General features: G+C 33.2%; 2 protein-coding genes across 5 annotated transcripts in view; one reads left to right on the plus strand and one right to left on the minus strand.

Annotated features, from left to right (window-relative positions):
* LOC130802911 (protein FORGETTER 1) overlaps positions 1 to 9,917 on the minus strand; it is a 38,839-nt gene extending 28,922 nt beyond the window's left edge. For 2 of the 4 annotated variants that reach the window (XM_057667025.1, XM_057667024.1), the window contains exons 1-7: positions 9,198 to 9,917; positions 6,585 to 6,650; positions 6,275 to 6,448; positions 6,062 to 6,192; positions 4,613 to 4,689; positions 958 to 1,142; positions 793 to 870 (exon numbers count right to left, since the gene is read on the minus strand). In XM_057667025.1, the coding sequence (XP_057523008.1) occupies positions 793 to 870; positions 958 to 1,142; positions 4,613 to 4,689; positions 6,062 to 6,192; positions 6,275 to 6,448; positions 6,585 to 6,650; positions 9,198 to 9,710 (1,224 nt within the window). In that variant the 5' untranslated portion in view covers positions 9,711 to 9,917. Of the gene's footprint in view, positions 1 to 792; positions 871 to 957; positions 1,143 to 1,547; positions 4,550 to 4,612; positions 4,690 to 6,061; positions 6,193 to 6,274; positions 6,449 to 6,584; positions 6,651 to 9,197 lie in introns of those variants that run through there. The other 2 variants (XR_009039817.1, XM_057667026.1) reach the window with 2 other exon arrangements.
* Positions 9,918 to 11,360: 1,443 nt separating this feature from the next.
* On the plus strand, positions 11,361 to 12,074 carry LOC130802523 (uncharacterized). The gene has a single exon (XM_057666537.1). It carries the CDS (start codon positions 11,361 to 11,363, stop codon positions 12,072 to 12,074), a length of 714 nt encoding a protein of 237 aa, XP_057522520.1.
* The last annotated feature ends 764 nt before the right edge of the window (positions 12,075 to 12,838 follow it).

Genomic DNA, 12,838 nt, shown 5'->3' on the forward strand with positions numbered 1-12,838 from the left:
AGGTACACATTAAAGATGAGAAATCATAAAAGAACCCAATTACTCCTACAAAGACCATTTAAAGTAGCTAGCTTAATGTAAATTTTATGAATATCAACATTTTATAATTTTTAATCAAGCACAATTAGATAGATTTAGGATTGAAATAGTGCATCGGCTAGTATGCAATACCAAATGAGGCCTTTGATTAGACTAGGAGGGAATAATAAACATTCTCCAATCAACAAGCTAATAAGTAGCACGCATATCTCTTGCTTTCAAGCTAACAAATGACAAATCAATACTTCAACCAAGCCTCATATTAAAACTAGAGGTGTTCCTTCCGGTCATCAGTTCGATTTCGGGTCAGGTGTTTCGAGTCAGTTCAAAATTGGGTCTCATGTCCACATTGATTTTTATTTTTAACATAATTGTAAATTTATTTTTAAGTCAAGTCAAATCAGGTTCCCAAGGTCAAGTAAAATTAAACCCCTCTAATTAAAACCAATCTACATAAAATAAGAGTTTGATGGAATACATTATCACAGTTCCAAAAACATTAAAACCAATCTACAATCTACTCTAAATGATGAAAAAAAATAAAGCCAAAAGCAATTTAAAATTAAATTGTATACAAATCCAGCATCTTCTCACCAAAAAGTAAAGCGCAATAGAATCCTCCTCTCGACACTTTTAAATAAATAAATGTAAATATAAGAAAGATACAAGAGGTATTCTTGATTGCAATAACTAGTAAGGCATGGTAGTGAAAGGAAAAACAAATACTAAATTAGCTAGCCATCTACAATGCACCTGAAGTTCTAGAACTGCTTCACCCGTACGTGTAGGCTGCCCTCCAGCTTCAGGAACCAAATTCTTAGCTTTGTGACACTGTTACGAAAAAATAATCACAAGCCATACGGGATAGACATCAATTTCATAAATACTACAATAGTGGAAAGGACCACAAACCAATACCTCATCAAATACGACAAGACCATCAAAATCTCTTCCACCACACCATTGGACAAGTTGGCTTAATCGAGATTTCCCCTTTTCAGAAGATGCAATGAGACTGCTATACGTCAAAAACACAACACCCTCTCTAATTCCTACAGATTTTGAATCCAGCTTTCCATAAGGAAGCTTATTTAATGGATGAACTGTAAAAACAAGTACAAGTATTAGCTTAGCATTGTCACAAATCTGTCATATAATGATAAATAAACAATTGTAAATGCACACTTGCCTCATATAGAGAGAAATTTAAGATGCACTCAATATACATTATTACCTGATATATAAATAATGAAATAGTCTAACTATCAATATGTAATGTAATAATGTTCACGAAATTAAGAACATTCAAACAATACTTGTTTGTTGATCAAGAACATATCATAGGGATGTCAGCAGAGTATTTTTTGAATTTTGAGGAACATTAAATTATAGGTTGAGAGGAGTACAAAGGAGCCTATCCATCTATGGTGAAAATTTTAAACTGTGTAATAAGCCATTACTGATAAAGAAGATATCAATGCCAACATTATGAATGACAATTATGTTACCAGGATTTGCACGAAGATGCAATGACAAAGGTGAAAACAGCAGAACCATCTGCATGATGTTTGAGATGATTCAGAAAAATAGAATCAGCTTTCTACATCTATTCTAAAGGCAAACAATCCTCAATAACGGGATAAACAAAGTTGATACATTGCCTAATTCTTGACAGGTGTCTGACTCATGAGTCAAACTCTTCAATGCTACCTAACTATTTATTGTAAAGGATCATTAATCACGAGTATTAATGAACATTTGAGTATTAGAATGTAAGTCAAGTTCGCACATGTATATGAACAAGGCTAAATGAAAATTGACATATCAAGAAAAAAATGTCATCAACCACTACAAATCTCAAGTAAAGCAACTCCCAAATATATAATATTTGCAAGAGCTCGAAGCCTCGAACTCTAAAGCTAGCAAAGATATGGATTCATTCAACATAAAGTTCATTATTAGCTAACAATCGATGGCTTTAACATTAATGGAAACGAACAAATAGTCCCCCAAATTAGTCCAAACTAATGTCACATGATACGCTGATCTCCTCGCAAATAAAGAAAACAATTGCTTTAGGGATATTATTCGGCCATTTTGGGTGAATTGTGAATTCTAAGTGAATTAGTCGAAACATTTCCATCCCATTTGCATTATTATTCATACTACATCTTTCTCCCTCCTAAATTGGAATCGGATAGGATTTCCACATAACAGGTGATATAGATGTTACCAAACACATTACAGCATATACAAGCTTAGAATGGCATATTAGTACAACTAACGTAAGTTACAACAAGAAAAAGAAATTTGTGCTACAATACAACAAAAAAAATAAAGGGGTAAACGTACTCCCAGTCTCCCACCAAATCGAAGAAACAAAGCATTTGGAATGAATGAAAGTATAGGTAACACTCCCCCAGCATCCATTTAAGATGGCACAAAGGTTTAGATCATAAGTTGTTTGGAATAGATTATATGCTGATGGAAAATCAAAGTTTAGATTATAATTAATGAGTCACATTGTTATGGGCCAAGGAGGAAATGAGAGTGTGATTAAGGTAGGTCCAAGAAAAGAAGTTAGATATGATAAACATTTGGAGGAACCTTGCCAAAAATAAACTTGCAAGTACAAAACCTAATCTGTGATGTAAGGAGATTGAGTGTGAGAACTAATAGCCTCTCCAGTTGGTGTGCCTTCAATTCGAGCACAAAAATACCATGAAACCACCTATTTGCCTTGTTGAGACTTTGTAAATGAATCGTAATGTATGAGACTTATGTTAGAATCACTACACCGGTGATGACACAAGTTGATGAGTCCAACTATTCTTATAAACCGTTTAACTAGTGTACTAGTTTGCTTTCCTCTTCTTATGAATCATTTTTTCAAATCTTTTCGTTTTTGTAAAAAAAAATTTAAATTATTTACCATTATTTTCCTAGTTCTCCCCCTTCCTTTTAAGAAACTACCCTTAAGAGTTGCAACAATCGTATATCTCATATTTAGGTACTTGCTAAAATGTATTTCATTTCTCAAAAGTCAAAATCAATAAACTATCCCCTCAATATGTGTTTAAACCTTTAAAAACACCAAAGATTTTAATTTCCAAGCTTAGACTCATGTGCAATAATACAATTAAAAGAAGTTGATGAACTAATTTAGATGAATTGGAAGATTGCCAAGTATTGATGTTTCCTGATATTGATCAGATCATAGTTACACGGAACGAAATATGGTCTAAGACGAGGGACGGTAAAGGGTACAATAATTTACTAGAGGTGATGCTGAAATGACAGGTAGAATTGTGGAAAAAAAGGGATACCTAAGCTAAATAAGAGGGAGTATTAATTATTGTTGGTCAATAAAGATTAAAAGAACTCATAGCTACTTTATGTAGTTCTAGTTCAAGAATTATTAAACCTAATCCCATATTACTTACCTTGGTGAGTTACAATCTTATTCCCAAATGACTTGAAAAAATCATCGATGACTGAATTTATCATTGAGATTAAATAAAATACTTAGTACATGATTAATAAAGTAATGATCTTGAGAATTATGGATTGGTGCAGTGACAAGAGTCCAATTCTCACCACCTATTGGATGAATTGATCAACCTTCCCCCTTGTTTGTAGGAGTTTCTTAAGCCTTCCCCTCGATAAACAAAAAGAAGTAGTGCTTTTACTTTACCAGCTTGATACTATTATTCGGAAATGTCAAATGAATCCCAACTTATTATATTGGGAAATGAATTGTGAACCCCAATTTAATATTAGGAGATGTCAAAATGAGTACCAATCTTTATTTTTAAAAATGTCACATGGGTTCCAAACTTTATTTGGTTAGTTCACAATAGTGACGTCATGCAGGTGCCAAATTATGGCTACTGAAGTCTATTTTTGAAAACAATAAAATAAAAAATAAGGCATAGTCTTCTTCCTTCTCATCTTAATTGCAAGAACTTCCATTAAAAGTTCTTAAAGCTTCTCTAGCTAGAGATGGACACTATGGAGGTCCGTCCTTTGACAATTCAGTATGTTAATCTTCAACGTTTTGAACCGTTGTAGTGTACAGCATTCCGAGATACTCTTTAAAATTCAAAATTTTCTCTTTATTTTTAATAAAAAACCAGAAATTCCTCTCCATAACAAGATATGATATTTAATAAGTTTAAACCACGCAATCTCTATTATTCTCCCTTTAAATCAGTACATAGATATCATAAAAATAAGATATGATAGGTTTACTTAGCAAAATGATACCTCCATTCTGTATTTGACTAATAGGCTAAAAAAGTCACAATTCAATGTGCCAAATTCAAATCAAGCAACAATGACAATCTTCCATAGATATGTTAATTTATTTAACGACTTTATTCTGTATATTTACTTAGTATTATGCAAGTTAAGTTCTTTCATAAGTTACATACAAACAATATATGGAAGGGGCAAAACATTCTAAAGTGCTTAAAACCTAACACTAATGAGTTACACCTAAGTACATGGCTAAATCAATTTAAAATTATGTCATCTACATGTCTCAACAAAAAGGAACCAACAGCACATTTACCTTCAACAATAGTTGCACCAACGTCGTCTAGGTCTCTCCGAGCATCAAACTTCAAGTCTGAACCAACAGATATCCACCTACACATGGTCAATTGAGAGGAAACAAATACAAGACATAAGCAGTATATGATAGCTCTTTTAGGAAGCAAATTTGAAAGAGTGAAATCAATTACTAGATAGAATAACACAAAAAATAGTAGTCCACACACACAATTACACGCAAAACAGCAAAAGATTTGATCCCAAATAGGGTTGAGAACATAAAACTACAACATTTCATTTCCCTAATGCCATTAAGTGGACTTGGGGGTTTAGGGGTCGAATGTACGCAATCTTACCCTTATTAATGATAAAATTAACAAAAAAGTTATTTTCGATTGACTCTTGGTAGCAAACGTAATGTGCAACTTCAAAGAAATAAGAAGTGCACATGATTTATTGGTTCATTTTACTTTAGTCGATTATAATCCGAACCAAAGAACTATAAATCATTGGGCTAATTAGAAAAGGGAACAAGAACCAAAACTAAATTAACGTGGAGAATTGTTGCTAATAAAGATTATACTTGGTACTTAATCATCTTAGTTTTAAAAAGTGTCTGGACACAAAGGGCACCCAAGGGAAAGAAATAAAGCTTTTCATACTCCAGGAGAAGTAATACCAACTACCAAAAGCACAAGTAGAAACAACGGAGGAGCAACAGATTAGGCATAATTTTGAAATTTTCATTTCAAAACAGTACAATGTGTTATTGGCTGCAAATATTTTAAAAAGCACTGAAAGACGCGCCTATGGTGAAAATAGGCAAGGACTCAAGGAGAGCTCCATGCGCCTTTATGCACCTCATGCTTTATAAAATATATCAGTATTTGCCTCTACACCTCCTAAAGCTACCAAGCCCCTGTAGGGATTGCATATGCTACATTGGCAACAGTTAACATCTTGAATCATATTTTTAAATTCCTTATTCTACTAATGTACTACGATTCCACTCAGTTAAGGTCTGGGAGCTTGTCTTCCCCTTCTTCATTCAGCTATTCTCTCCAAGGGCAACAATTCTCATTACTAATAGGATTAATACTATAGAGCCATATGCTCTCGAGTCAATAAGGAAATTATACAATGTGGATAATTTCCTTTAATGAAAGCATTTTCACAAAATGTCTCAAAAAGCAAATTCAATAAATCTTAAATCATCAACAGAATTACGGATTACTATAACTTTACAATTGTAGATAATGTATAATCATCCTTAGCATAATACTCAGCAACACCCTTCCCTTTCTAAAAAAACAATTATGTCTCATCATCATTAAAACTTCATATGCTCTCCATTTGAACCGCAATGGTTCTATTTTAATGTGAGAGTATTATGGGAGATTTGTTGCGATCACAAAGAATGGAGGTAGTATGCTATAACTCAACATCTTATGATAAAAGTTGTGCTTACAGTGCTTTTTTCCTTCCATGTTGCCAATTCTCCCAGATTAACCCTGCAATAGTACGACCTTTGCCCACACCAGCTCCATCTCCAATGAAGAATCCAGCCCTGTCACCATTTGAAAGATGTTGCATGTGTCTCTGTTTAAGAACTAAAACATCTTATCAGCAAAGAAGAAGGGGAGTTACGTGGAAGTTGAAAAGAATTGGTATCAAAAACAACCTGAGAAGCATACACCAATGTCTCAAGCTGTAAGCAAGACAATGCCTTTGACCTCACAATTTCTTCTTTGATCTCCAACTCATAAGTAGGTTCAGGTGGTTGCACTGCGGATAAGGAAGATGTTTCCACAATTGGATCAGGGTGAGGAGGACCTATTGATAATTTAGGAGGTCGCTGCATATTGAACATGGTCAAGAACATCATTATATACAAAGTTCAACCGAGGAGAACTCTATAAAGAAGGAATGTATATAAAATGAGAAGTTTATATATGAATCACAAAGTCAATCTTGATGATTATAATTCTTACATAGTCCGTAAATGTCTCCCCCACCATTCCACCTTCACCTTCCTCCTGTTCAACTTCAATAGCTACCTGAACAGACAAGAACAGACACCAACAGTGAAGTTACAATCCTAACTGAATGATAGAAATAAATAAAATAACATTAACTTCCTAGCCATGACATAGAAGAAACCCTCCCATAAATTGAAAAAAGGTGGGAATATACAAAATGACATGAAAAGCTATATACACAATGATAAAAACACACATATACACACACAAACACATACACACACACATATGTATATATAGAGAGAGAGGGGGGGTCAAGTTCCAGTGACAACCAAACTTATATAAGAACTGTGAAAACCAATCAGCTAGATAAAAACGTGTTGTTTTTTTACAAAAAAGGTGTTACTTTTAGACCAAAAAATGTTACCTTTGCTTTAAAAAAAAAGCTGGTACTTTTTAGCAAAAAATAGTTACTTTCAGAAAAAAAATATATATATTTTTCATTAAAATAAACATAATACTAAGTAACATATTTTTTCAGAAAAGTAACACCTTTTAATGTAAAAAGTAATACCTTTTCGTGAGTTTTTTTCATAATTTTTTCCTTAAAGTAACACTTTTTTGCCTAAAAGTTTCATCTTTTTTTAAAAAAAGTAACACTTTTAAAAGTAACACTTTTTTGTCAAGCAGATTGGTTCTCACGGTTCTCATATAAGATGGTTCTCACTGGAACTTCATATATATATATATATATATATATATATATATATATATATGTGTGTGTGTGTGTGTGTGTGTGTGTATACATGTATATGTATATATACATATATATATGTGTGTGTGTGTATATATATATATGGTCAAGTTCTCGTGCGAACAGTGCTTAGGTGTGAATCGTGCGAACCTTGTTATTTTTTGGCAAAAATGTGTTACTATTTTTTCCCTTGATTTTTATGGTTGAAAAGTAACATGTTTTTGCCAAAAAGAAAGACTTTTTCAAAAGTGTTACTTTTTACTTTAAAAAGTGTTACTTCTCAACCATATATTTTCACACAAAATAGTAACACATTTTTGCCAAAAAATAAGAAGGTTCGCACGGTTCACACTTAAGCACAGTTCGCACTGGAGCTTCTCCCTATATATATATAGAGAGAGAGGAAGAAGTTCCAGTGAGAACCATCCTTATATGAGAACCGTGAGAACCAATAAGGCTAACTTTTACCTTTTTTACTAAAATGTGTTACTTTTAGGAAAAAAAATGTTACTTTTTATTTTAAAAAAAAGATGATACTTTTCCTCAAAAAAGTGTTACTTTCAGAAAAAGATTATGAACAAAACTCACAAAAAGGTATTACTTTTTACATAAAAAAGTTACTTTTCGGAATCGGAAAAAACGTGTTACTTTGTATTATTTTTTTAAAATTTTTTTTTCTAAAAGTAACACTTTTGTGCTTAAAAGTACCAACTTTGTTTTTTAAAAAAGTAACATTTTTTTGCCCAAAAGTAACACATTTTTTATAAAAAGTAACACATTTTTATCAGGTAGTTAGTTCTCACGATTCTCATATAAGCTTGGTTCTATATATATATATATATATATATAAATATATATATATATACATATATATATATATATACATATATATATATATATATATATATATATATATATATATATTGGTTCATTTAAGCAACAACGATCTTTTGCAATTAAGCATCTGAAATTATTGTTGTATTAAATAATGTGTCACTCTATATGCAATCATGAACTCAAAATAGTTTTTATACATTGATTATGTTTGAAAAAGTATGTCCCATGCATTGCTCGACGAGGCAGAAAAATGATTTCTTGTTGTAAAGCATGGATGATTTCATGCCCTACGCAACCATAATACGAAATAGGACACCTCAAAAGGAAAAATCCAAAATAAAGTTTTAGGCTTGCTTTTCAATCCAACTATGCACTCTTGATGAAACCACCTCTTCAACTCAAGTAAATTACATTTACATGAAAACAATCATCTTAATATTAAGTCTACGCTGATGATTCAAATAAAGGGGTACGAAAACTAATTCTCCTCTCCTGGAAATAATATATCCTACAAATAAAATTTTGAAGTTCTTCAACTAAATATTATCACATATTCTTCCATAAATTCAGCTTATATTTTACCATATGTTTGACCACATTTTATTGATATAACCATGATATCATATATAATGTATTTGTAATTGATGTTTGCCCATATTAAGCAAGATTAGTTGTTTATATAATGGATACTCAAGCAATGAAAAGGAAACCAAGGAAAACATTCTTGTCATAAATGGAAGTTCCATCAAATAGGAAGTAATGTCCTTGAAACATAAGTTCCATCACAACCCTCATTTGCAAACAGCAACTCAATTAATTACTTCCAAGGAGATGACAAATTATAACTGTAAATATAGCATTTGTACTAGTAGAAAAACAACCGATTAAGTAACATGTAGCATGCAAAACTACTGCTCAAAATAGTGTCAAAATTCAGAAAAAAAAAAAACAAAAAAAAAAAACCCGAATTGCACGTAATGATTGGACGCAAAATTGCAACCAACTGAAATAATAAAAGCAAAAAGTAAAAGAACCTCATTGATTTCTTCAACAGGAGGAGGAAGAGAAAGAGGCGGAGGAGAAAGAAACTGCTTCATTTTGGAAACATCAAGAACAAGATCAACATCGCACTGAGGACATTTAAACCGTGTAAGACCATGCGGAACATTAAGAATAGCTTTACAATTAGCACAAGGAAGCTGCATCTTAGTAGGATCTATGCCTTGAGCCTGAACAGGAGGATTCGTTGGCTGAGGCGGCCTCACCGAATTAGGGTTAGGGTTAGGGTTAGGAGGATGAATCGGAGGTAACATCTGAAGAGGAGGAGGAATATGAGGAGGTCGGAAATTCTTCAACAATTCCGGAGGAAGCATTTGTGGTAATTGACAAGTAGGGCAAGAAAATTCAGCAACACCAGCAGCAACGGTTAAGATGAGACGACAACCGGCACAACGAACTTGACATGGAGCTCCACCACCGAGAATTCCGCCATTGGAGGATGGAGGAAGGTGAGGACGAATCGGAGGAGGAATTGAAGGTTGAGACATTGGAGGAAAAATTGGAAAGATTAAGGATTAAAGAGAAGAGGGAAGAATTTGGAGGAGTGAATTGGAAATTGGGTAACGGGAAGTGAGAGAGTGAAAGAAGGAAGAAATGGAAGTGGTTGTTCGTGTTTTAGAGCGCCAAAGGCATTTTTGGGAGAATGATGATTGGAATGGCGCCCCCTTGACTTATGTGTGGGTTTAGTCATGAACCCACGCACCACGTGACCACAACATAAGGCTAAATGAGAATCTATATCCATCAGGTCTTGTAAAGGAATGCCTTACTGTCATACTAATACTTCCTCTGTTCTTTTTTACATGCTACATTAGCATTTGCACATAAATTAAGGATTCTGATGACCTAGTTTATAGGTTACTGTTGATCAGTAAAAGTATAATATTTTATTGTTGTTATTTTTAAAAGAAAAAGGAAAAATAGTTTAGATTAGATGAATAATTTCAGATTTAAGTTGGATTTCTGTTTCATTTCCCCCAAAAAAATATTTTCCCACCCAAATATTAGAATTCCCTCCAATATTACAAATTATCAACAAAAGTAAAAATTTTTACACAAAAGTCAGCATTAACACATTTCATCTGTCTATAAATAGATCAAATTCTTTATAAAATTTCAACACTTCTTCATTTCAATTTCTTCATCTGCTGTCCTCCCCTTTTAAAAAGTTCATAAGAATTTGGATCCAAACCTATTTCTTTCATCTACTCTACAAAACCAACAACAAGCAATCAAAAACAACAAATGGCTGATGTTCAAATTCAAGAAGAGGAATTTATTAATCCTAATATTGAGGTATTTATTTCTTTCTTTGAAAACCTTAATATAGATTGTGAATATGACATTTATAATGAGTACACAAGTGAGAATTATGGAAACATCGATGTCAGTTTGAATTTGGAGGAACCCATAAGCCATGGTCAAACATTAACACAGGAAGAAACAGAAACAGAAATAGAAACATTAAGACAGCAACCAGTAGATAGTAAGAGGGAACTACCAGTTCAGACCAGAAAGTTAATTGTACAACAGTTAACTAGTTTGTCTACAGAATCAGATAGACGTTTGACACGCGGTACAATTAAAACAATTGCAATGCAACATAACACATCTAGATGGACAATATCAAGGCTGTGGGAATCAGCCAAAACATCAATGCAAAATGGCATTTTAATTGATGTTAATAGTAGAAAAAGGGGAAGAGTTGGTAGGAAACCAAAAGTTTTTGACATGAATTTGCTGAATGCTGTTCCGATTGAAAAGAGGACCACAATTAGAGCAATCGCCTCTGCATTAGGCATTGGTCATTCACAAGTTTATAGAATGATGAAATCCGGTATTATTAAAGCACATACGAATTCTATTAAACCAAAACTTTCTCATGACCACAAAATGAGAAGAGTCAACTTCATTTTATCCCAAATAATACCACCCACTGTTGACAACATACCAAAATTCTCACTTATGTATAATGTTGTGCACATAGATGAAAAATGGTTCTACATGAGTAAGGCAACACAAAGGTATTACTTATTTCCTTGGGAAGAGGAGGAACCATATAGATGTGTTACTTATTTCCTTGGGAAGAGGAGGAACCATATAGATGTGTGCAAAATAAAAATTTCATAGGCAAAGTGATGTTTATAGCAGCTATTGCAAGACCTCACATTAATGCTACAGATGAAGTGTTGTGGGATGGGAAAATAGGAATTTTTCCGTTTACAGAAACTCATTATGCAGTGAGGAGGTCAGAAAACAGACCAGTGGGTACAGCAACATTACGAGCAATAACAAGAGTTACACGCGACATTCTACGAGACAAACTAATCACTGAAGTGCTACCAGCTATAAGATCAAAATGGCCAGCAAATGGGGTGAAAGATATATGGATTCAACAAGATAACGCCAAGCCACATATTTTAATAAATGATCATGCATTCAATGAAGAAGCAAAGAAAGACGGATTTAATATAAGACTTGTTTGTCAACCAGCCTCTAGTCCAGATATGAACATCTTGGACTTGGGATTGTTTAGTGCTTTGCAATCAATTCAATTCAAGTCATTCCCCAAAGACCTCAATGATCTGATAAAGGCAGTCAATGATGCATATGACACTTTTGAACCAAAGCTTTTAAACTACACTTGGATTCAGTATCAATTGTGCATGATAGAGGTACTAAAAGCTAAAGGCGGTAATAACTATAAGAATCCACACATTGGAAAACAAAGACTGGACAGGCTGGGTATGCTGCCCAGGCAATTAGAAATTCCACAAGAACTAATTGATGCAGCACGGCAATTTTTATCTCATGGTATAATTAATCTCAATGATCTTCCGCAAGATGATTGAAATTAATTATCAATATGTAGACATTTTGTAAAGGAAACAGTATGTATGACAACATTTTGTAAGTATACAATTATGCATACCTCTCCATTTAGTCATTGAGGTAGTTATGTCACAAAAAAAAAACTAAGCAAGTTAAACATCATTCATCATTCCAATTTTCACTTGTGTGCGTTTATTTAACTCTCAGATTTAACGATTAACATCATTTGAAATTGTGGAAATGTAGGTATCTCAGCCTCATCTTAGTGCTTGAACCGGCAATAAGACAAAACACATTAACCATGTGTTAATATCTACTGCTCATGATTTAACTCTAAGGTGGCAATGAAACACACTACTATCTACACATTTCATCAAGCAAATAACAATCATCATTGAGACATTAACAAAAAAAACATTTTCAATAAATATAAACATCATGAATAATAATTAAATAAGTTAGAATGCTCATGAGTTAAGACCACGAATTGTCGTCTTGCGTGGCCTCTTTTGCTTAGGTTGCACCTTATCGATTAATGCATAATCCTCCTCATCTGGTAAACCGTAGTACCAAGGTGGGGGTTCTTGATCAGGATCTTCAACACAATTTAATTCCCAACATTTCAAATAATAATGATCATACCACGAACCAAAGATATTATCGTATTTTTTACATTCTCTTTGGGATTCAGTTAATGAGTCGCATGCTTTTTCCTTTGTGTCCATCTCCTTAATAATCTTATGTAGCAACAAAAACATAACAGAGGAAGTACACATAATAAAAA

The sequence above is a fragment of the Amaranthus tricolor genome, chromosome 16 (assembly GCF_026212465.1).
Source record: "Amaranthus tricolor cultivar Red isolate AtriRed21 chromosome 16, ASM2621246v1, whole genome shotgun sequence".
Lineage (NCBI taxonomy): Eukaryota > Viridiplantae > Streptophyta > Magnoliopsida > Caryophyllales > Amaranthaceae > Amaranthus > Amaranthus tricolor.

Coding starts and splice junctions, on each gene's coding strand:
- LOC130802523 (XM_057666537.1), top strand. CDS start 11,361: ATGTTTATAGCAGCTATTGCAAGACCTCACATTAATGCTACAGATGAA.